Here is a 23,967-nt window from a genome sequence, read left to right on the forward strand (position 1 = left end):
AAATATTTTTAATATACAGTATTTTATGTATGAGTTATTAAAATTTCAGACAAAAATAAGGTCCACTTGGGAAATACTCTGAAGAATCTTTAAATAGTAGAGAATGACAGATACATGTCTTGTTGAAGAAGTCATTTCTTGACCATTTAACTTTTTAAAGACTAAAACTGGACTGATTTGAAAATACCAAGTAATTGTCTTCTACAGAGGGACACAAATTAGTGGAATAATTTCTGTTTATTTGGTTGGTTTGGGACAGCTGGGAGGTAATTAATGCTAGCATCCATGCTATGCCAAATCAATAGATGAAATATCATAGGACCTTTATAGAACAATATCTCCTGAAGGTCAGCTGTGCTTAAAAGAAATAATGACAATTGACACATAGTTGTTACTATTGCAGGGACATGGCTTTTTCATATTACATCTATTTAGATAAATTATTTATACATGAGGACTGTATAGAGATAAAAAATCCAAAAAGCTGATACTACCCATCCACATACAATGCATACAAGAAATCTCTTCCCAAATCCAGCAAGCTATAAATCATATGTATAATATATATATTAACATATATATTAACCCATTTCAAGATTGAACCTGTGAGGAAATATCTATCATAAAACAACATCAACACTATCAACATTGCTGTTGTGATGTTTAGTATATGATAGTAGGTGAATATTTACAGTTGACTAGAATTAGATTTATTGTAGAAATACTATTTCTTATTACATTTGATAGGATAAGACACAGCCAGAAGTAGATGGTCATTCATAACTATTATCTCTTCTGTTTGCTTTGCAAAAAAGAATGAATAATTTATATAGAATATATATAGAAGTAAAATCACAGAAAAAAATCCTATTTTTTCACTATCACTTTTGTACTTTTCTGTGGTAAATGAGACAAAGAGTAGTTGAGTTATAAAGAAGCAAGGTGTATTTGAACTCTTGACTAAGTTATTCAGCGACTGGAAAAAAACATGCTTATGTTTGTAACTAGGAACTTTTAACACCCAACTGTCCAAAGGACCCAGGGCTCATGCATAAACTTCATGAAGAAATTAATCCAATCTCAAACTTCTAGTACAGATAAATTTAGCATTAAACTTAATGCTTAAGGAAAAGTATTATAGTCCTATAAGAGTACATTTCTGGATTTGTTCCAGACCAAAGCACTATGCTCAGTGGCTGTTTGAACTACATTTCCCATATGGAAGTATTACAGTTTTTCTCTGTGGTTTATCAAGCTTGCCTGGTAATTGTATCACCATTTGATTTACATTTTTTGAAGTTGTGAGCATACAAAATCATGATGTTTGGGTAGGCTTGGTAAGTCACTCGTGTCATTATTAGGTGGTGCCCATAATGATTGTTGTGGAAATTAAAAATCCTACCAACCAAAAGACCTCTGTTGCAATAGAGATGACAAACAAATGATTTATTATTGTGTATGCATATCAGATTTCATGCATGCAGGCACTCCTCAGAAGACTAAGTTCTTGACAGAATTTCGCACACATTTGTACAATAACAGAAGAAAAAACAATGAAAGCTTCTCTATCTTCTCAGTAGACAAAAAGATACAAACTTGTAAGTTCTGTATACCTCATGGGACATTTTTGAGTTAATTTCTGAGTGATGGGTTTATAATCCTAGGGTTAGAAGTTCTCGACCTCTCATGTAATGTCAAATGTCAAGCCTATTATTGGGCTTATTATGCTTTCAATGATATGGTATGGTAATTGTTCTTACTTCATAGGGTCATTATAAAGGTTAAATGAGTTATCTGTAAAATACTTAGAACAGTGCCAGCACACAACTGCTGTGTAAATATTGGATTAGAAATCATTATATGACTATGGCTTCACAAATATGAATAGCATATCTTTATAACATCAATACAAACAATAAATTTTTCATTGACAACTACATATTTGAGTGATGGGATAAAATTGTGGGGAAAGATTATTTAGGGTTCAAAAGTACTAAGAGATCTATTCTCAATGAAGTTATGTGAGGCTTACTTTTGGCTATATTTGCTGCAGGGTTAGATTTACTTTTTTGTAGTCTGGTTAATTTTAAATGATTTGGTAAAATTCTTTAAAAATTAAGCAGTTTTTACGTGAGGAATCTTTACTCTGAGAAGTAATATAAATACAGGTAGCATAAATGATAATCAATAACCTTCATAAAACACAGGCTACCGCAAGAACTGTAAGTTATGTGTTACAATATTTAAGGCAATATGCACTCATATTTTAACAATAATTATATGACTGTAAGAAGATGGAAGGCCTTACATATCATGTACAAAGTATTTGTAGATTGCTTGCCAGAAAAAAATTAAGCAGGAAAAACTTAATCACAAACTCTTTAACAGCAGTAGCTTTCATATGTTGTATGGGAGGCATGCCTTTTCATATTAAGCCTATTACATTTTCTTGGTTTTTCCTATAAAGATAATGCTTTTAAAGACTGTTAAATTCCCAAAACAATAAAATAACACATTTGGCCAATTTTATGATCATTAATATTATAAGTTGCATTTACTTTGGGTAAGAGAAATGTCCATTTTTCATTTAGGTCTCCAAGCATTCTAGGTGATCAATTCCACCATTATATTGTGCTGTTTCATTCTATTGCATTTTCCATCCACACTCTCTTCATCTTTAAACATGTGATTGTGTTTGTGAGGATGATGAGAGAGGACAGTGATAGTAACAGCTGAGCTGGGCACTTGCTCCAATGTGGGTCACCTTTGACGAGTATAGTTGGACAGATTAGTGTGCCTAATCTGACATCTCAAAGGCATTTTAATCAATGTTCTCTCAGGGTTAAGAGAGCAAAATGAACTAGAGCACTTTTATTGAAATTCTAATATACAATCACATTGGCTAAACTAGAAAGCCAAACCTTTTTTTTTTAATACTGCTTATTAACTTTAAAAAATTGCCTATAACATAACAAGATGCCACTGAACATGTATTAGATGGTGAAAATCCAGAACGATCCAGCAAATGCCAGGGAGGATGTGTAACAACAGGAACACTTAAACATTGCTGATGGGAATACAAAATGGTATAGCCCCTTTGGAAGACAGCTTAGTGGTTTCTTATAAAACAACATAATTTTGCCTATGATCAAGCAATTATGCTTTTTGGTATTTATCCAAAAGAGCTGAAAACTAAGGCCACATAAATATCTGAACATGGATGTTTATAGCAGCTTTAGTCATAATTTCTGAAACTTAGAAGCATCTTTCAGTAGATGAATGGATAAATAAACTGTTGTGCATCCAGACAATGGAATATAATTGAACACTAAAAACAAATGAATTCTCAAGCCATGAGAAAACATGGAAGAATATTAAATGCTTATGATTAAGTAAAAGAAGGCAACCTTAGAACGCTACATTCTGTTTGACTTCTAATGGACTTTTAATATGTTCACTGTTTGTTGCAGGATATTGATAGGAGGGGAGTCTGCATGGTGGTGGGGGGCAGAGAATATGGAAAATCTTTACTTTCTCTCAATTTAGCAGTGAACCTAAAATTACTCTAAAAAATAAAATTTATTCTTTAAAAAAAAATTCCCTGCCTCAAACCAAGAAATAGACTCTTAACTATAAAAAACAAATTGATGGTTACCAGAATGGAAGTGGAGGGGGGGAATGGGTCAAATAAGTGATGGGTGTTCAGGAAGGCACTTGGGATGAGCACTGGGTGTTGCATGGAAGTGTTGAATCACTATATTGTACACCTAAAATTAATATTAAACTGTATGTTAACTAACTGGAATTTAAATAAATCTTAAAAATAAAATTCCCAGGGCGCCTGGGTGGCACAGCGGTTAAGCGTCTGCCTTCAGCTCAGGGAGTGATCCCGCCATTGTGGGATCGAGCCCCACGTCAGGCCTCCTCCGCTATGAGCCTGCTTCTTCCTCTCCCACTCCCCCTGCTTGTGTTCCCTCTCTCGCTGGCTGTCTCTGTCTCTGTCAAATAAATAAATAAAATCTAAAAAAAAATAAAAAATAAAAAAAATAAAAAATAAAAATAAAATTCCCTGCCTCTAGGAGAAAATAATGACACTTAAAATGTACTAAGTCATTGGGGCACCTGGGTGGTTCAGTCAGTTGGGTGACCGACTCTAGATTTCAGCTCAGGTCTTGATCTCAGGGTTGTGAGTTTGAGCCCTGCACCAGGCTCCATGCTGGATGTGGAGTCTATTTTTTTTTTAAATGTACTAAGTTATGAAATTGTATGTGTATATGTGTTTGTATTAGTGAATTCCAAAATTAGATAGTATCTGAAACATAATAAACTTACATTAATTTTCTGTATGACTATAATATACTTTTGATTTTATTATTTTTATTTTTTTTAAAGATTTTATTTATTTATTTGACAGAGAGAGACAGTCAGCGAGAGAGGGAACACAAGCAGGGGGAGTGGGAGAGGAAGAAGCAGGCTCCTAGCGGAGGAGCCTGATGTGGGGCTCGATCCCAGATCACCGGGATCACGCCCTGAGCTGAAGGCAGACGCTTAACGCCTGCGCCACCCAGGCCCCCCTATAATATACTTTTTAATATGAACATTGAAGTAGAGTTCACGGAGCACAAAAATATTTATACTCTTATCTTTTTCACACTTAAATAGATCTTCCAGTTAAAGATTAAAGTCTGTTTTAATTCTGTTCAGACAACTTTTAATAAAGATAATTTTACCTCCTTCATACACAGTTTAACAACTTACAGATTAACACAAATATAATAGTTTTCCATGTTTAATTTGATTCATATATACATATTAAATCAACATACTAAAATTCTGACATATTCCTTATGCTATAAATATAAAATATTTTTCTAAAAGTATGTGAAAGGATTTTATTTTATTTTTTTTAAAGATTTTATTTATTTATTTGACAGAGAGAGAGACAGCCAGTGAGAGAAGGAACACAAGCAGGGGAGTGGGAGAGGAAGAAGCAGGCTCCCAGCGGAGGAGCCCGATGTGGGGCTCGATCCCAGAATGCTGAGATCACGCCCTGAGCTGAAGGCAGACGCTTACCGACTGAGCCACCCAGGCACCCATGAAAGGATTTTATTAACAATTATTGAACAGTGTGAGGAAAAAACACTTCCAATATATGTTCTAATAAATGGAAAGAATTAACACTAAAATAAAAACATTCCATTTTTATTCTTTGAATATGTAAGATTTCATATTATATTAGAAAAAAATCAAATTTTAAATATAAATGTTAAAAATAAAAATAATATTCTTATATACTTAGATTTGAATATTTTTTGTTGAAGGGAATAGGTAATTTTTATTGATGGATGCTTGGAGAGAAGGATAATAAAAGTATAATTTCAAAAGATAAAAACAGCCTTTGAAAAACATAATGCAAAGCATAATTGATATAATCTATAAATTTTAGCACTTACCCTGTACTGAAACGGATGCTTGTACTATAAGATATATAAAATGTAATTATCTTTGGTTCCATAGAAACTTGGAGAGACACTGCCAACTACACAGGTGCAGCCATTTGAATGTCAGAGAGTCTGTATCTTTCCCAGCCCCCAAGGCCAGATGGATTTTAACTGCACTAAGAATGACTCCAAATCAAGAATCAGTACAGCCCCAGCATTCATAGAAAGATGATGGTATAGATACCACCAAATAGGCAACTCATTTGTCTTATTCTCGGTGTTTAGAACAGGGACAGCAGAGGAGATCTCTTACTTATCTCCTAGAATAGGAAGTGAATCCAGGAAAATATTTCTTTCCTTTAGCTACACTAATCTAACGCTCCCTGTTGATTAAGCTTTGAGAAAGGAATCTTATCAAAGCAGCCAAATAAACAAAAATTTCTTACCTTCCTGCCTGATGAGTGGATGAGTCACGGATGAGTCCATGATTTCCAAATATCTATTAATTGATGTTCATTTCTAAATATCTATTCTTCTTCATTAATTATTCTAGTTCTTTTTATTCCACTAAAAAAAGTAGTAAATATTTAATATTTTGAAATACTCACTGTTTTTGTTCCTTAAGTCATTATAAAAAGAACTCTGCTCCATTTAGAAGATATTTGCAAATGACATGTTTGATTAAGGGTCAGTATTCAAAATGTGTGAAGAATTTATATAAGTCAACACCCAAGAAACAAATAACCCAATTAAAAATGGACTGAAGGCATGAACAGACATTTCTCCAAAGAAGACATTCAGATGGCCAATAGACACATGAAAAGATGTTCAACATCACTCATCATCAGGGAAATGCAAATTGAAACAACACTGATATATCACCTAATACCTGTCAGAATGGCTAAAATGAAAATGCTAGAAACAAGTGTTGGCAAGGATATGGAGAAAAAGGAACACTTATGCACTATTAGTAGGAATGCAAGCTGGCGTAGCCACTCCAGAAAAAGAGTATGGAGTTTCCTTAAAAAAATTAAAAATAGAACTACCTTCTGATCCAGTAATCACACCACTGGATTTACCCAAAAATTTACAAAAACAATAATTCAAAAAGAAATATGCACCCTTATGTTTAAAGCACTATTATTTATAATACCCAAATTATAGAAGCAGCCCAAGTGTCCATCAATAAATGAATGGATAAAGAAGATTATATATATATGTGTGTGTGTGTGTGTGTGTGTATATATATTCAGCCATAAAAAAGAATGAAATCTTGGGGCGCCTGGGTGGCACAGCAGTTAAGCATCTGCCTTCGGCTCAGGGTGTGATCCCAGCGTACTGGGATCGAGATCCACATCAGGCTCCTCCGCTATGAGCCTGCTTCTTCCTCTCCCACTCCCCCTGCTTGTGTTCCCTCTCTCGCTGGCTGTCTCTATCTCTGTCGAATAAATAAATAAAATCTTAAAAAAAAAATGAAATCTTTCCATTTGCAATGACATGGATATAGAGTAGTATAGGTAGTATAGAGTAGGATAGAGAGTATAATGCTAAAAGCNCTTGCCATTTGCAATGACATGGATATAGAGTAGTATAGGTAGTATAGAGTAGGATAGAGAGTATAATGCTAAAAGCAATAAGTCAGAGAAAGACAAATACTATATGATTTCATTCATATGTGGAATTTAAGAAACAAAACAAGTGAGCAAAGGAAAAAGAGAGAGAAAAAAATCAAGAAACAAACTCTGAACTATATAGAGAACAAACCGATGGTTACCAGAGGGGAGGTGGGTGGAGGAATGAGGGAATAGGTGATGGAGATTAAGGAGTGGACTTGCCTGGATGAGCACTGGGTGATTTGTGGAACTGTTGAATCACTATATTGCACACTTGAAACTAATATTATACTGTATGTTAACTATACTGTAATTAAAATAAAACAATAGAAAAAAATGTGAATTCTATTGGAAAAGAGGTATATAATAAAAAAAAAAAAAGGAGATTATAAGGGCACCTGGGTGGTTTAGTTGGTTAAGCATCAGACTCTTGTTTTTGCCTCAGGTCATGATCTCAGGGTCCTGGGATTGAGCCCCACATCAGGCTCTACGCTCAGCTGGGAGTGTGCTTGGGATTCTCACTTCCCCTCTACCTCTGTTTCTCTCTCTATAAAATAAATAAATAAATCTTAAAAAAAAAGGAGATTCTAGAATTTAAAAAAGAATTTTACTCCATTTATTTACTAAAATTTTTCTTTAAGGTCACCAATTACTTACACTGTAAGGAATTCAATGGGAGTATTTTGTTGTTTATCTTACTTTTAGTCTGAAACATTTGACATTTCATCATACCTTCTTTCTTGAAAAATTCTTCTCCCTTTAGCTTTCTCTTCAGTACTTTTTTATTCTCCTGTAACTTCTCAGGTAGTCCTTTTTCTTTTTTCCTTAATCAGTTCTTTTTTCTCTATTTGCCTAGAGTTTATTATTATGTTTATCTTTCACGTTACAAATAATCCTTGGACAAATTTACTGAGTCCCATATATAAGTTGATTTTAAAACTCAGGTCTGATGATGAGAGAAGTAGAGAATAAAGGACAAAAGGGATATTGCTTATACATAAAAATTATTCTGTTCCTTTTTAGCTCTGTATCTTAGAACAAGTTATTGAATTTATCAATACCTTAATTCCTTGTCTATAAAATGATGATAATTGTGTTGTCTTTCTTTTGGGACTGTTGTGAGGGTCAACAGATTTAATACGTATAAAGTTTCTGACACATAGGAAACCTGCACGACGTATGATTTATTGGTAATAGCAGATGTTCCTATTTATTACTAAAACTCTGTGACAGAAATTTTATTAAATCTATAAATTTCAGAAAGTTTTACATAATTGTTTAACTACTTCTTGTGCATTTCCATAGACTATAAATGCCTTAACTCAATGCTGTTATTTTTATTTTCTTTGGAGTGCTGACAACCACTTGAACTTTCAAGGAAATTTACAAGTTGGGAACCTAAAGTATTAATTGAGATCATTATGATAATCACATTTACTCACTTAGATCAAAATTAGAGTATAATAACTCAAACTGTACCCTTTTCCCTCAATTTTTAAATATTAGTTAACAGGTTCTCAGCATTTAAACCCTAGTTCCCATTGCCTCTCACTAGCATTCTGATCTCCACATTGCCTGTGGCCCCATGTCAGCATCCCCACACTCCACCCTACTCACTATTAGTCAGATGAAAGGAGATACAGACCCAAAGTCAAATACAGAAATCCCAGGTAAAGCTATTAAAATAGTCTATGATGTGTTTTCCCATTCTTTTATCACACACATTCCTCTTGTTTCCTGATGCATACACATGTGTGCACACACACACAAACACACACAATCACAGGCACACACACTATCACAGGCACACATACTATCACAGGCACACACACATTTGAAGACTTCTTTTTGTGACACTTACATGGACACCAAAATTGCTACCTATCCCTCTAGATTTGATTACTTCTCTTTTGTCAGTGATTTCTTTGCTATTATGAGAATATGCTCAGAATTATTTTTTTTACTGAGAACAGAATAATGCAAAATTGACTTAATCTGCAGCACAAAGTTTACATTTCATTGTAAAAAAGAAGCTCTTGACAGGATTGCTAAACACTAAAATTGCTGAACAACAGTAGTTATTTTGCTGTCTTTGAAAAATAAGACAGTCTCTCATCTCTCTATAAGAGATTGTTTTCCATCTTCTCTTGAAAGAGAATGAGACTTCAAATGCTGTTTTTCAACTCTATGCTTCTCAGACATATATTTAAAAATCTTTAGAAATCTTTTTAAATTGTAGATTCTGTTAAAGCCTAATTGTCAAAATTGACAACGATTATAAAGTTAGTATTTTCTCTAAAAATATGTACTCTAAATTCTTGGCTAATATAATACCTACTTTTTCATTTACAAATTACATTAGGCCCTGCATTTTCAATAATGTATTTTATATCACATTTGCTATCAGTGGTATATACTACTTTTCAATGTACTATTTAAAGACATTATCATGAGGCCAGTATAAGAAAAATCCTTTGTAAGATAATTATGTGAAGATATTAGAGCAATTGCATTTATTTTTGAAGACATTAAGCTAAGCAATTATTTTCACTAACTCTGATGTTGTCAGTTTTGTCCTGGTTATTTTATGGGAAATACTGAAAATCTGTGATGCATTGTTAGTTCAATGAGCTTATACTTCATTTGAGGAGATAAAATTTGCAAAGTTAAAACTTCAAGATACAAAATACAAACATATGTCATGTTATACAGTGAGTGCTCTAAAATGAGAAATAAGTGAATATCAGAAAAAGACTTTTGTAAGAACACAAATATGAGCTTAGTGTCATTAAGAATAGAATTCTTTAAAATGCAAATACACACACATACACAAACTTCTTCAAAACAAATTCAAATATAAAAAGCATACTTCCAGTTAAAAATATGCTATCCTATTTTGAAACCAGATATATGAGTTCAGTTGCAAAATCCAACACAATCTAACCCTTCGCCTTGGGCAAGTCATTTCATCTCCCTGTGCTTCAAAACCTGTGAACTATCTATATAGGAATGTATAGTGAGGATTAAAACTAAGGTAATATATTTAAACAATTGGAGCTATCATGTTTTTCTATGCTCCTCATAGAACCAATTACTTCACCATAGAGTAAACACACAGTAAATATGTTATTAGATTTGATAGAAATGAAAAATTTTCTATCCTACCATGAAAATAGCCCACTATTTTAACCTTGTATGAATTGTAAAGTATGCAAAGTAAGAACATAAAAATTATGCACCAAATATGTTATCTATAAGAGATACCAGATTCTTTTTTTTTTTTTAAGATTTTATTTATTTATTTATTTGACAGAGAGAGATAGCCAGCAAGAGTGGGGACACAAGCAGGGGGAGTGGGAGAGGAAGAAGCAGGCTCCCAGCTGAGGAGCCTGATGTGGGGCTCGATCCCAGGACTCTGGATCATGCCCTGAGCCAAAGGCAGACACTTAACGACTAAGCCACCCANACTTAACGACTGAGCCACCCAGGCACCCCAGAGATACCATCTTCTTAACATTAATACAATAAATGATTCCTTTTCAAAAATATTGCTTTGAAAATAACTTAGTTCTTTTGTTACAGGAAATAACTGCAAGGCCACTGAATACAACAAGATGAAAAGCATGCTTTTAGATTTACAAAATCAAAAATATATTACACAAGAAAATGAAAACCCTAACGGTGATGACATATCTTGGAAGAAGGTGTTGGTGGATCAAATGTTTAAATATTTTGATGCCGACAGCAACGGACTTGTAGATATTAATGAACTAACTCAGGTATGATTCAAGATTAAATTAACAAGTTTATTTAAATATAGCATGTACGATATATTTATGTCTGTGTGAATTTATTCTGTATTAATAAATTATATATTTAATCTATATTATTTGAGAGTGTGGACAAAACATGTTTTTAAGGCTAAAATTTGACTACTGTTAAATAACAAAGATTCAACTGAGTAAATTTTAAAGATTTAATTGGCTTTATTAAACAATACTTGAATTGGACAGTATCCCATCTAGCAAATAGAGGGGCGTTCAGACAGTTGTACAAAATGGAAAGTTTTTGTAGAAGGAGAGCGGGGCAAGAAAATTAGTAGCAAGAGAAAGATTGTTTCAGGCAAGGCCTCTTTCCCTTAGGTGGAAAGGCTCGGGCTATTATCATGTAGATTACCTCATCTTCTTTTGGGGGATGGAAAGGGCCCAAGTGGCAGACTCATTGGTACAGACTGAAAAACTCCTGACTGACTCTTAAGACTATATTTCTGGAGGAGGTTGAACTACAGTTATATTATGCTGTAAATCCTCAGTTTGGGACGTGGCCTAAGTGATGCTATTTTAGGACTGTTTTTTTGTTTGGTTTTTGGTATTTTCCTTTTAACATTACTCTATCAGTGATATTAATTTCAAGTAACATTTATATGATATTTTGTAGTTTAAAAAAGATAACTACTTTTGATAGGTTTTTATACCTTAAATACCTAAAGGAATCACCAGTTCTTTATCTCACAAAATTTATCAGATATCGTCAGATATACTCTGGAGCTTTTGTAACATTTGATTTTCTATCAGTCAATAAAAACTTGTGTATCCAATATTCAAGGGAACTATTCACCAGCAATTGAGCACATTTATAACATAAATGTAAATAAATCATTTAAGAAGGTATTAAATCACTGATATGTTTTATTGTTTCAGTAATCAAAGATCAATTAGGATATAATCAATCTAGGTCTAATATTAAGTCCACATTATTAAATTTCATTTATTTGAAAATTGTCACCAAAATGAAACATGTATGAGAAACTTGTTATTAAAAGAGAATATTTGAATAAACAAAAGGTCTATTTAAGCGATTTTGGAAAAATAGAAATGCTGTTATGTGTATGTATCATGGAGATAGACAGACTAGCTTGAAGGAAAATGTTATACCCAGATTCAAGAAACTAAACTAGTTGTAGATAGTAGTAGAAATGTAAAATAAGTCCTCAAAAATGTGTACAGGTTATAGGGAGTAATGGAGAAAAGAAGCCAATCAAGGGTGACCAATCTAGGAAAATGGTGATTGAACTGAGGAATTTTGCTAACTACTTGATAATCCCTATAGTGTGTATATTGAGGTGGATTTTGCTGCAGTGCTTAGCAGTTAATACAGTTTTTAAAAAATCTAGTAGTCCATCTATATAACATCATGCCATTCATCTCTTATGGTTAATTTTATAGTTTATTTTAAAAATCTGACATGGTAGAATAATCGTTTTATTATGCAAGGATATCTAAGCCTTGGAATAGTGTAACTTAGTTGAGAGAATTTATATCAAAGTGACTTTGTAATTAAATTGATTACAGTTCTTGTCATTCCAGTTAATTAAAATATATATCATTTTTGGGGCGCCTGGGTGGCACAGCGGTTAAGTGTCTGCCTTCGGCTCAGGGCGTGATCCCGGTGTTCTGGGATCGAGCCCCACATCAGGCTCCTCTGCTATGAGCCTGCTTCTTCCTCTCCCACTCCCCCTGCTTGTGTTCCCTCTATCGCTGGCTGTCTCTACCTCTGTCAAATGAATAAATAAAATCTTTGAAAAAAAATTTATATCATTTTTATTATCTTCTTTAATTCAGCCTGCATTTACTGACTAGTTACTAAATCCAGGCATTGGGATTTAAAGAACCAAACTCTGGAATTTTAGGTAAAATTATAAAACCTTTAATTAAAATACCTGTGTTATCATTTACCTCATGATTTTTTTTCAAGAAAGAAACGCTTCAGAATTTTATATTTATAGTAATGACAGGAAATGACTAGTTCATTAAAATGAATTTATAATAAAGTCACGTGTTCTTGATTTACATGGGCCTGACATATCAGAATATGTTGTGTTTTTGCTTTTGTTTTTATTTTATATACTTTTATGTATTATATATATTAATGTATATATTAGTTTTTATTAACATATCTATACCGTTGTAACCATTGATTGGGTACAAAACCTGATCCAATCCTGTTATTATCATAGTAACTTCATCTAAATCCAAATGGAAAACTTCTCCTCACTAGAAAATGGCAGTGACAGCACTTTATGCCTGTTTCACGTTTCTGCCGCATCAAGTTTGTATTCGTTTCCTAGGGCAGCCATAACAAAATAATGCAAAGTGGGTTTCTAAATCAACCTCTCTCTCCGTTCTGGAGGCTCAACATCTAAAATCAAGGAGGTTGCTAAGCCATGCTCTCTCTGAAATTTCTGGAGAAGGATGTTTGCTTGTCTCTTTCAGTTTCTAGTAGTGCTAGGTACTCCTTGGCATTCCTTGGCTTGTAGATGACATCATTCTGCCTCTGTAGTCACATACATCCTCTCTGTGTGCCTGTCTTTGCAACACCTTACCTTTTCTCAAAAGGATACCAGTCATATTGGAGTAAGGAGCCACCCTACTCCAGTACGACCTCATTTTAAGTTATCTAATTATATCTTCAACAGCCTTATTTCCAAAAAAATGTTACATTCTGAGGTACTTGGGATTAGGACTTCAGAATGTTTTTTAAGAAGTTACAACTCAACCCGTAATAAACTCCATCTGTTACAAAATTTAGTTTTGTTTTCTCTTGTTTCCCTTGATTTGGACTTGCTGTATGTCTGAAAAGTACCCTTCCAATTCATCTGAAAGTTATTTTCAGAAACTTTATCTTCAGAAACTTCAGAAACCTATTTTCATCCTGACTATCCATGAGGTATAAGCAAGGAAAGTTCTAGAACGTTTACCAACTTCCTTCTGAAAACATCCCATACCAGATAAGTCATTCCCACCTTCAGCAGTGTATTGTGAAAATGTCAGTATCTTATCTCTCAGTAATCAACTATTAAAAGCAAAACAAAAAAAGGAAACAACAGAAAAAGGTTATAAAAAGCACTCTTGAAAAGATAGAATGAATACCTACATACGTATAGCGCAAATATTGTTTTTGACTTGTGTATTTTTAGGTTACAGGTAATCTTTAAGAACTTTTTGCCAAATATAACCAATAATACATATGGTTTTATTAATAAACTTCTAAACATTTAATATCGTAACTTAATATGGAATTTTAAAATAATTTAACTTAGAAGGGTAAAGAGGGAAAGGATCTTAATGGTGTCTCTTAATAATTTACAAGCTATTATTAGCAGAAATTTAATATGTAACTCTGATACTGCCAGTGACAAGTAAAAATTAAAGAATATAATTTGACTTTGAGGTTTTACAATTGCAGCATGAAAGCTGGCTGCGCACATTCTATTTTTATTCCACATAATGAATATATATTCTAGAGTTTTTCTTGCAGATTTCCAAGTAAATTAGAACTTAGAGGCCTTTCTAGTTGAGAGTGAAAATTCATAAAAAAATGTAATAGATAAAACGAGTAGGATCTTTAGTATCACAGCTAACAATTTGTCATAGCAAGAAAATATTTGCTAAAATGAACTGACCAGTTATAGAAATAAATCTCGTTCAATCCATCTCTTCACCACTCTAGCTTACCATAAACATCTGTAACTGCACATTTAGTCTTCCAGTCTGAGGCTCATTTTTGTATGTTAAAAATACCAACTATAAGATATAAATTTCTAGCAAAGTGAAATTTTGGACTTTCAAAAGAATTGTGTTTTATGAAGTTGATAAAATTGATGGCAGCACACTTTTAGATTTGCCATTGGCAATGGAGGATATGGAAGAGTTAAAACAGGTTATAACAGAAAAAAGGAAATCAACAAAGATTAAGATGACATAAGCATTTCAAAAGATCAAAAGAGACTGTTTCAAAGGGAAAGGAGTGAGTGGTTCTAAATTGATAAAGTCCTAGAACAATTTTTTCAAAATAATCTTTTTGATGATCAAAGTATAGTGGTTAATGGGGTGCCTGGGTGGCGCAGTAATTAAGCATCTGCCTTCGGCTCAGGGCGTGATCCCAGCGTTCTGGGATCTAGCCCCACATTCAGGCTCCTTCCTAGGAGCCTGCTTCTTTCTCTCCCACTCCCCCTGCTTGTGTTCCCTCTCTTGCTGGCTGTCTCTGTCAAATAAATAAATAAAAGCTTTAAAAAAAAAAAAGTATAGTGGTTAAGAACTTTGATTATAGAACCTGGCCTCAAATCGCATCTTTACTACTGTGGACCTTTGGCAAGTTACTTAAATATTCTGTGACTCAGTTTTCCTTTCTCTATATTGGCAATAATAATAGTACTTACCACATAAATTTGATATAGTATTTATATTATTTACAATATGTATGCTTCTTAGAAACATGATTAGCATATAGAAAATACAGTGTGTTAGCTATAATTGTATTTTCAAAGCTAATAGCAATATGCTCCAAATTGGGTTATCATATTCCAATGCATGATTCATAAAATAATAGCTCACTGCAAAAGCCTCAACAAACAATTTTTTTTTCCTAGCATTATCACAAACCTGATTATCTCCCCCAAGAGTTATGTATATGACTAGTATGGTCAGGCATCTGCTACATATTAACACATTTGTGGTATTAAGCATATATATTTTTTCCTAAAAATGACCTGAATGTGTGATGGTTGAAATAAAGATTTCAGCAGGAAGTGACCTAAGGAATGAGTATGTTCCTTCTGACCAGTCTGGCATGTAGGAAAAGGTCACTAGAAGTGTGACCATTAATGATCATTTGTTATAAAAAAAAAAAAAAAAAAAGGAGTTCAGAACTGTTCTGGGTGGTTTATTCATATGTATATTGAAACCGCTGGTAATATTAAAAGAGTTAAGGTAGGCACAAATATTGTGAATCAGCAGCTTAATTTATTTGTGAATTATGGGAAAGAATATGAGAGAATTATATAGTTGAATTACCTGAGATTCAAATAAATAGGTCCTCTCTCTCTCTCCCTCTCTCTCTCCATCCATCCATCCATCCATCCATCCATCTATCTACCATCTCTCTCACCTTTTTATCTATCTAATGAAGACTGGTTTGGGAAGCAGAAATAATCCGGAAGTGCCAGTAGGGAGCCATTTAGTTATTGACCATCTTCCTTGTTGAGGTAGAAGAGATATGAGAGAAAAATTGGCCTCTAATTGTTAAAATTATTGGACAAATGGTTTTCTTAAGGGGCAGCCAGAATTTTGTAAAGTTAATGTAGTGAAGAACATGTTTTTATAAGAAATGGAAGGTAAAAGAGAGTTTTCTGCTTTGAGAGCAGGATTTCCAGAGATCAGTATGTTGGGTTTGAGTTGAAAAGGAATGGAGATTGAGTCAGAAAAGGAAATGTATACAGCGATATGGGGAAACTTGGATTTCATAGGGGCACAGAGGTAAACCAGGATATGAAACACAAAGGAATTTGTACAGATTGTCCCTTAGAAGGGAATGGACAACTGTGTCTTGCACCATGGTCTGAAATGTTGGATCTTTAGGGTAAGATGAGGGGACGCATAGGCAGACTTAACCTGGTGGAATGGCACCCTTGAATTTTTTAACAGTGTTACAAGATAAGCTGAGGCATATTAAAATTTTAAGAATTTATTTGAGCAAAAATCAGTTTGAATGGGGCCATGCCAAACCAGAAGTGGTTAAGAAGCGCTCCTCTGAGGGGAGCAAGGGGGAAACTTTTATAGAGAAAAGGAGAAAGCAAAGTAAGGAAGACATTAATTGGCTATACCTTAAAACATACTTGGCTATTTGTGATTGGTTGTCAGTTTTGAAAAGTTGAGGCATTTACAGGCTTAGATTTTGGGTTGTTTACAAAGGCACCAGGGCTTTAGAGCCAAGTCAGTCTAATGGCTTCCTTGTTTAATTTAACAGCAGTAAACATAGGGTTCTTAAAGTGAAATAGTGCTAACAGCTTAGAAAATCTACTCCTTCGTCCTCTCCCTATTTCATAAAATAACCACCCGTAGAATTTAAGTAAGCAAAATCATTCCCTTGTGATTCTGAGTTTAAATAAGCAGCTGTATTGAGTATATTGATTTAGCTCTTTCTTCATTTAGATTCTGTCATCTTAATAAGCTGATTCACATTAGGCATGCATATTAGAATGAAATATTTCCCTAATGTGCACACATGCCAACTCTTTATTAAAATAATAAAAAGAGCTACTTGTTCACAGGATTTAGATTATTATGTTATACATATTTGACTTAAAAAGCTATTTGCTCAATGACTACCATATGTGAATACATTTACAAAATTAAATAAAAAGCAAGAATAAATAAGACCAGATATTTTTTAGCTATCAGGATGGCCATGGCAATGATGTTTTTGCAAACTTTGTACATACAATTTTCTTTAAAAAGTATCAGAGCTGTTACATAGGGAATGGACAATTAATCTTTATTTTGAGTTAATAAAGCCTACTACAATTTTAAAGATTTTTAAAGGTTCTGGTGTCTAGTCAACATATTTATTTACTATAATATCGGTAAGAATTGTTTTGTCTAATAGATAAAAAGCTATTTTAGTGGGAACAAACTAAATACAAATAAACAAGCACTTGTCTGGATAGAGAAGGGAGATTAAGGGAGAACTTCCAGGGAATGCCACGGTAATTAATCCTATTTAACATTTTAAAGCTCCATAAACCTTCTGGTAGAGGAAATAAGGCAGCAGAAACCAGGTGCTTGACTTAGAATGGCAGTGGCAATGCCAGTAGGTAGATCTTCCTGTACTGGCAATTTCCTTTCAAGTGCTAAAGATTTCAGGAGGGTAATAACAGCAACAGTTAGCACTTAGCAAAGAAAGGTAAGGCCTGTGATTGTTGCTTTAGTTACTGCTTGGGGCTACAATTAAGAAACAGTACTTTCAATTCTATCTGGAACCACTAGTAACTAGTTTCAAATATTCTTTTTTTTTTATGCTGTTCATGATATGCACAAGACAATTGGAAAATTAAAATTTTGTTTTTAAAACATTTAAACATATCATTTATAGCATCTTTCCTTTAGAATATTAAAGTGCATTTAGAAATTGGGCATTCACATTCAGAAAGTCCCTGTGAACCATATAGAATGCTTTAAAAATACAAAATTTTTCTTTCCATTAATGTTATCTCTTCAGCAGGTCTTTCAAAAGAATTCATGCTGGTCCTATTGATTTTTTAAATGTTACAAAACCTAAACGAGAACTTAAAAGATGTAATTAATTTTTATGTAATCCTTTTCTTCCAATACACCTATTGCAGGATAACATCGGTTATATATGATTAAACAATTATAATTTGTAATGTTAATTATTTACTCTCTGCCCTTTCACCTTGTTTATTTTTTAGAACACTGTTGACAATCTGTAATTATCTTGTTTATTTAATTATTTGATTATCTGTTCCCACTTATCCTCTCTAGAAAATTAACTCCGTGAGGACAAAGACTGTGTCATTCTTATTTACCACTGTATCTCCAACCCCTAGCACAGTTCTTGGCACATGTTTGTTGTCAAAAAAAGAAAGACAAAAGGAAGGAGGAAGGGAGAGGGGAGAAGCAGAAAGGAAGTGTACAAGGAGATGTTTGGAGAACCATGTAGTAGAGAAGCCAACCCATCCATATCAAGTATGTAGGAGAGGCTTTAAGATAATGCCTGAAGAATATGTATTTCTAACAAAATATATTTATTTCCTGACCCCTTAGGCTTTGCTGTAATCTGCACATTTGTCTAGTAAAGAGTTAATATATCTTCTTCTCCTCAACTTTACAAATGTGATGTACTTTCTTTAAAATAGAGGATCACTGAGCTCTGATCTACTGAGAGCACTTTTATTATGACATAGTCATGATTAATTTGAGGAAAAATAACTTGCAAAGGATGAGGGAGCTTTCTTCTGATGTGCACTTAAACATATGATAGGTGTTGTTTTTCTGTCTCTACCGAGTGAAGAAAAAGACACAGAACGGGAAGATTCTACTCCATTGTCCTCTTACACCCTCACACCGGTGGCCTCATCACCATGACCTGACTTGAGACCATCAGAATTGATCCCATATATTTTATCTCTTTATTGAGAGTCAGTATAGTAATCTTTGATTTCCAAGTCATGATACATGTCCAGAAAACTAATATCCACGCATCTCCACAGCAGGGAGACAATCCTCTCTACTCACTTCTGGCATTTTCTTTTTTTCTTTCCAGTTTTATTTATCCTCAAATAACTTATTGTCTGACATACTATGTATTTTACTTATATATTTATTTGTTCCCCCTTTACTAGCATATAAGTTACACATGGGAGGGATTTTTTCCTATCTTGTTTTCAGAGTCTAGGAGTCTGACACATAGTAGATAGTAAAAAATGATTTGTCAAATAGATATCTAAATAAACAAATGAGGGAGAATAATAAGGAGAATAGTTTACTTTGGGAGGGACAGGATTTTTTTGTTTTTATTTTATTTTTTTTTCTTTTGTTTTGGGATAAAAAATGAATATAGTATCAAAATACTGAATCATCCCTGAGTTATTACAATGCCTCATGCAACCTTGACAGTTCTATTACTTTGAAATTAAATATGTGTCCCCTTTGGGATGCTGTGTATTTGAGCTCCCTGGATGACATACATTCTACTAATACTTCTATTTTGTCACACTGATTCTAATCTCTATGGAGCCCAAGATTCATGTAGCCTGATTTTTAATCATTAAAGAAAGTGAGACTCTTTAATTGTCTTTTAGCCTTAGAGAGTTCAAAAACCCTGGTAAATTTGGGAAACGTACTCGGTATTTCACAGTAGGTAACAAATGAAATTACGAGTAATCTCCTTGACTAAAGCTTCATTGTAGGATACTTAGATAACAATATATTCAGTGAGTCTGGCTTTATCATGATCACTAGTTTAGAAATAATACATGTGTTTTGAGGAGCCTAGACTGGGAAGTTTTTGGAACCAGTGCCAGACATAAATAAAAGAAATTCTGGCAACTATGAAAGCTCTACAAGTTTGGATCCCCTGTGTCAACGAATGCTTAATGTATTACTGTGCACTTGGGAAGGAAATCTGCTTATTTTCTGTCATACTTCCTTGCAGACATTCAGACACTTTGATAAGGTTATCAAAACTTTAGATATCTAAAGCAATTTCTCCATTTCTTGAAAGGTCATAGGAAAGTATCCCTCTCTTTTGGAATACCCCAGACTGTACATAGATCTATCAGGAAACCTAAAGGAGAGAAGAAGTTACTAGGAGATATGTTTTAAGTAGACTGTTTTTTTTTTTTTAAAGATTTTATTTATTTATTTGACAGAGAGAGACAGCCAGCGAGAGAGGGAACACAANGGAGAAGAAGTTACTAGGAGATATGTTTTAAGTAGACTGTTTTTTTTTTTTTTTAAAGATTTTATTTATTTATTTGACAGAGAGAGACAGCCAGCGAGAGAGGGAACACAAGCAGGGGGAGTGGGAGAGGAAGAAGCAGGCTTCTAGCAGAGGAGCCTGATGTGGGGCTCGATCCCAGAGCACCAGGATCACGCCCTGAGCCGAAGGCAGATGCTTAACGACATGCGCCACCCAGGCGCCCCAAAGTAGACTGTTTTTTGACCAAAAAATGGAATAAATGTAGAAAACATGTATTTGAAATATTGATAATAAGATAAGAATCACTTTTCTCCTATACTTGGGCATGATCCAATATAGGTGAACAGAATTGGGTTTTTTGGTTTTGGTTTTTGGTTTTTGGTTTTAGAAAACTTCTAGCCAGGACAATTTGCTTCTCTAGGGCACACTCGTTAAAACAGCACGTCCAGCTTAAGTTGTATAACATGATCAAATCAAGATCAAGATCAAATCAAGATCAAGCTAGTCTTATGCCAGCATTCAGGAAAAAGAGGAAGAGGTTCATTCTCTTTGTCTAATACATGATTTAATCAGAGTAAACAATTAAAATAGAAAATATGAGACAGAAAATGATGAAGATTTTCTCTAGGTTTTTCCAACTCCTTCTCTTTAGGGACATGTATGAGAATAAAAAAAAAAAACAAACTCAAAAATATTAAAATACCTGACCAAACCCTTGTGTCACTGCATCCTTAAAATCACCACAATGTTTGCATTGCAGATCTTGAGGAAGAGCATAGTGAGGTAAGATGAAATACGCTGCCCCCCTACCACCCAGGAAAAGTCATTTTCCATGATCTAACAAATAACAGATGGAGAATGACTGAGAGCTCTGTTGCTTTCTAAATAGAAAAGCAGTATTAGTTTTCTCATTCGGCTTATAGGAGAGATGGCTTCAGCCATTACATAGTTTTGTTAATCCCTCCAGCTGGACTGTGCAGGAGTGTAGGGCTTAATACTCCCTCTCAATAGTATCTATTTATACGGCTCAATTAAAGCAGATAAATGTTTTGCCTTTTTCTCCCTCCTCTAAAGCAGCGAATAGATGCCAGCTTCACCAATGAAATGTGAATATATAACGCAAGAGTAGATAACCCGGTATATTGTGGAAGTTCTATTTGGCAATGCGCAGGTGGCTACGGAAGGGGGCTGGAGGCTCTAGTGACCCTTAATGCTAAGCTCCATCCTCAGAGCTACCGCTAGAGCTCATCCACACTCAGGTGTAACTGAACTTGTAACATGGAAGTGTTCCCAAAAGGGTTATAAAAAAAAAAAAAAGAAAAGAAAAGAAAAGAAAGAAAGAAAGAAAGAAAGAAAGAAAGAAAGAAAGAAAGAAAAAAAGTTCGATAGCATCTGAGAATCTTTAGAAGTTGGTATCACAAATCTGCCATTGATCCAACAAGGACTGAAGCACGCTGCTTTATCAAAAACAGCAATACATTGTGAGTACACAGCAGTGCAAGCTGGTGTGGAAATCAGCGGTGAATTATTCGAATAGAAGCACATTACATTTTTAAAAAATCATTGCTTTTGACTTTAATGATTACTTCTGAGTGCACATTATATATTGTCTTGCATCTAACTATATGAGTGTATGCGTGCATGTTTATGTATATATATGCGCGCGCGTGTGTATAACCTTCACGATAACCATGAGAGACAAATGTTACTATCTTCAATTTCTAATTGAGGAAAGGTTAAATGATTTGCCAGAAATTACAGAACTGTTAAGTGGCATTGGCAGAAGCGGAACCCAGAGCTGGCCGACTTCAAGAGCCTGCGTTTTCTGATCGCATGGCACCGCCTTTTAAAAAACACACACTGTAGGGGCGCCTGGGTGGCACAGCGGTTAAAGCGTCTGCCTTCGGCTCAGGGCGTGATCCCGGCGTTCTGGGATCGAGCCCCACGTCAGGCTCTTCTGCTATGAGCCTGCTTCTTCCTCTCCCACTCCCCCTGCTTGTGTTCCCTCTCTCGCTGGCTGTCTCTATCTCTATCGAATAAATAAATGAAACCTTTAAAAAAAAAAAAAAAAAACACACACACACACTGTAATGCGCAGCTGGAAGCAATGTGAAATGCTGCCTCGGTATGTGGGAGAATGTGACAAGCCATGGAAACAGCTGCAGCCCCCCAGATGGATAGGAATGCTTGAAAAATCTTGGGGAGCTCTTTCATTTGAGAAGCAATAGTCAAAGCAGTAGAGTATAAAAAAGCTACAGTCTCAGTCCGTAGGACAGAGCACAGAGTAGAAAAGTAGTTTGATGATTTTTCTCACCCACACTTGGATAGATTTTCATCATCAATTGGTGCATTAATTCTCTCTGGCTCCTGGAAACAGTCATTTGCTTAATAGCTCTTTTGTGACGGAGGGACTTAATGCACAATCCCAAATGGCTTAACTTCCAGCTGAGGAGGAGTTTAGGCAGAGGAGAAAAAAAAAAATCTAACTTCATTTTTCACAAATAATTTGAAGATGAAAGTTGGAACAAACGATCTCGCTATTTTGTTGAGAAAAGAGTCCTGTTTTATTTTGACAGAGGTCACTGAGACGTAGGAGGCAATTTTCATGTGGAGACATTTCCTTGAGTCAGTATAAATGGAGCAAACAAAATGAGTGAAATACAAAATGTCCTTGTAAAGTTCATGTTTTTCTGGGTCCTACTGTGAAATTTTTGTATTAGAAATTTTGGACTAATTTCTAAGTACCTATCTGAACGTTTTAATTTTATATCTTTGGAATGGTTAAAAATAATTGTCCAGTAACCGAAAATCTGGATTTTTCATAGGTTCAGTTCTTTGCTGTACTGAAGATTTAAAATGATGTATTAAATGATTATTATGTATAATTAATTATACTATAGAAATGTTAAGATGGTTATAATTATATGGTTTAATTTCCTTGTCAGGTGATAAAACAGGAAGAACTTGGCAAGGATCTTTCTGATTGTACTTTGTATGATCTACTGAAATACGATGATTTTAACTCTGACAAGCACCTGGCTCTTGAAGAACTTTATAGAACATTCCGTGAGTATAATATTCATTCTCGATTTCCTCTTTGTTCTTTTTCCTGTTTCTTTACACAATACAGTGTGCTTGCTTGATCACAGAGTACCGGCTGTTTTTTTAAGAGAAGTGATCTAAGCAAGATAATTTAAGTTCTTAACTGTATTGAAACATATGTAAAAATGAAGGAGTTTAGTAATTCTAAAAATGAAAAACAGGAGCTATATGCTGGCTAATTGAACATAAAAATAAAAAAAGAAAAAAGAAAAAAACTGGGAATACTTGATAACCCTGGATATCAGTTCTTATTGATTTTAGCTGAAAATATTAATTCCACAATGTTGTTTCTAAGGTTTGGAGTAGGAGCAGCACTTGACTGGTTTTCACCATATATCAAAACAATTTAATTATATACACAGTGACTTTTTTTTTTACACTATTGGGAAACCAAAGCAGATTACTAGTTAGAGTTTGCATTATGTTAACAAGTATAAGAATGGAAAATCATATTTATGTTAAGGTACTTTGGAATAATTTATATATGCTTCCATTGCTTAAAGACTTCTTTAAATTGACTATATGGGCTTGAT

General features: G+C 34.1%; 1 protein-coding gene across 4 annotated transcripts in view; it reads left to right on the plus strand.

The window, feature by feature from the left end:
* Nucleotides 1–23,967, plus strand: part of FSTL5 (follistatin like 5) — a 720,210-nt gene that overhangs the window by 373,249 nt on the left and 322,994 nt on the right. For all 4 annotated transcript variants that reach the window (XM_002916266.4, XM_034661428.1, XM_034661429.1 and 1 more), the window contains exons 5-6: nt 10,637–10,833; nt 23,278–23,398. In XM_002916266.4, the coding sequence (XP_002916312.1) occupies nt 10,637–10,833; nt 23,278–23,398 (318 nt within the window). The remainder of the gene's footprint in view (nt 1–10,636; nt 10,834–23,277; nt 23,399–23,967) is intronic.

This window comes from Ailuropoda melanoleuca, chromosome 5, assembly GCF_002007445.2.
Source record: "Ailuropoda melanoleuca isolate Jingjing chromosome 5, ASM200744v2, whole genome shotgun sequence".
Lineage (NCBI taxonomy): Eukaryota > Metazoa > Chordata > Mammalia > Carnivora > Ursidae > Ailuropoda > Ailuropoda melanoleuca.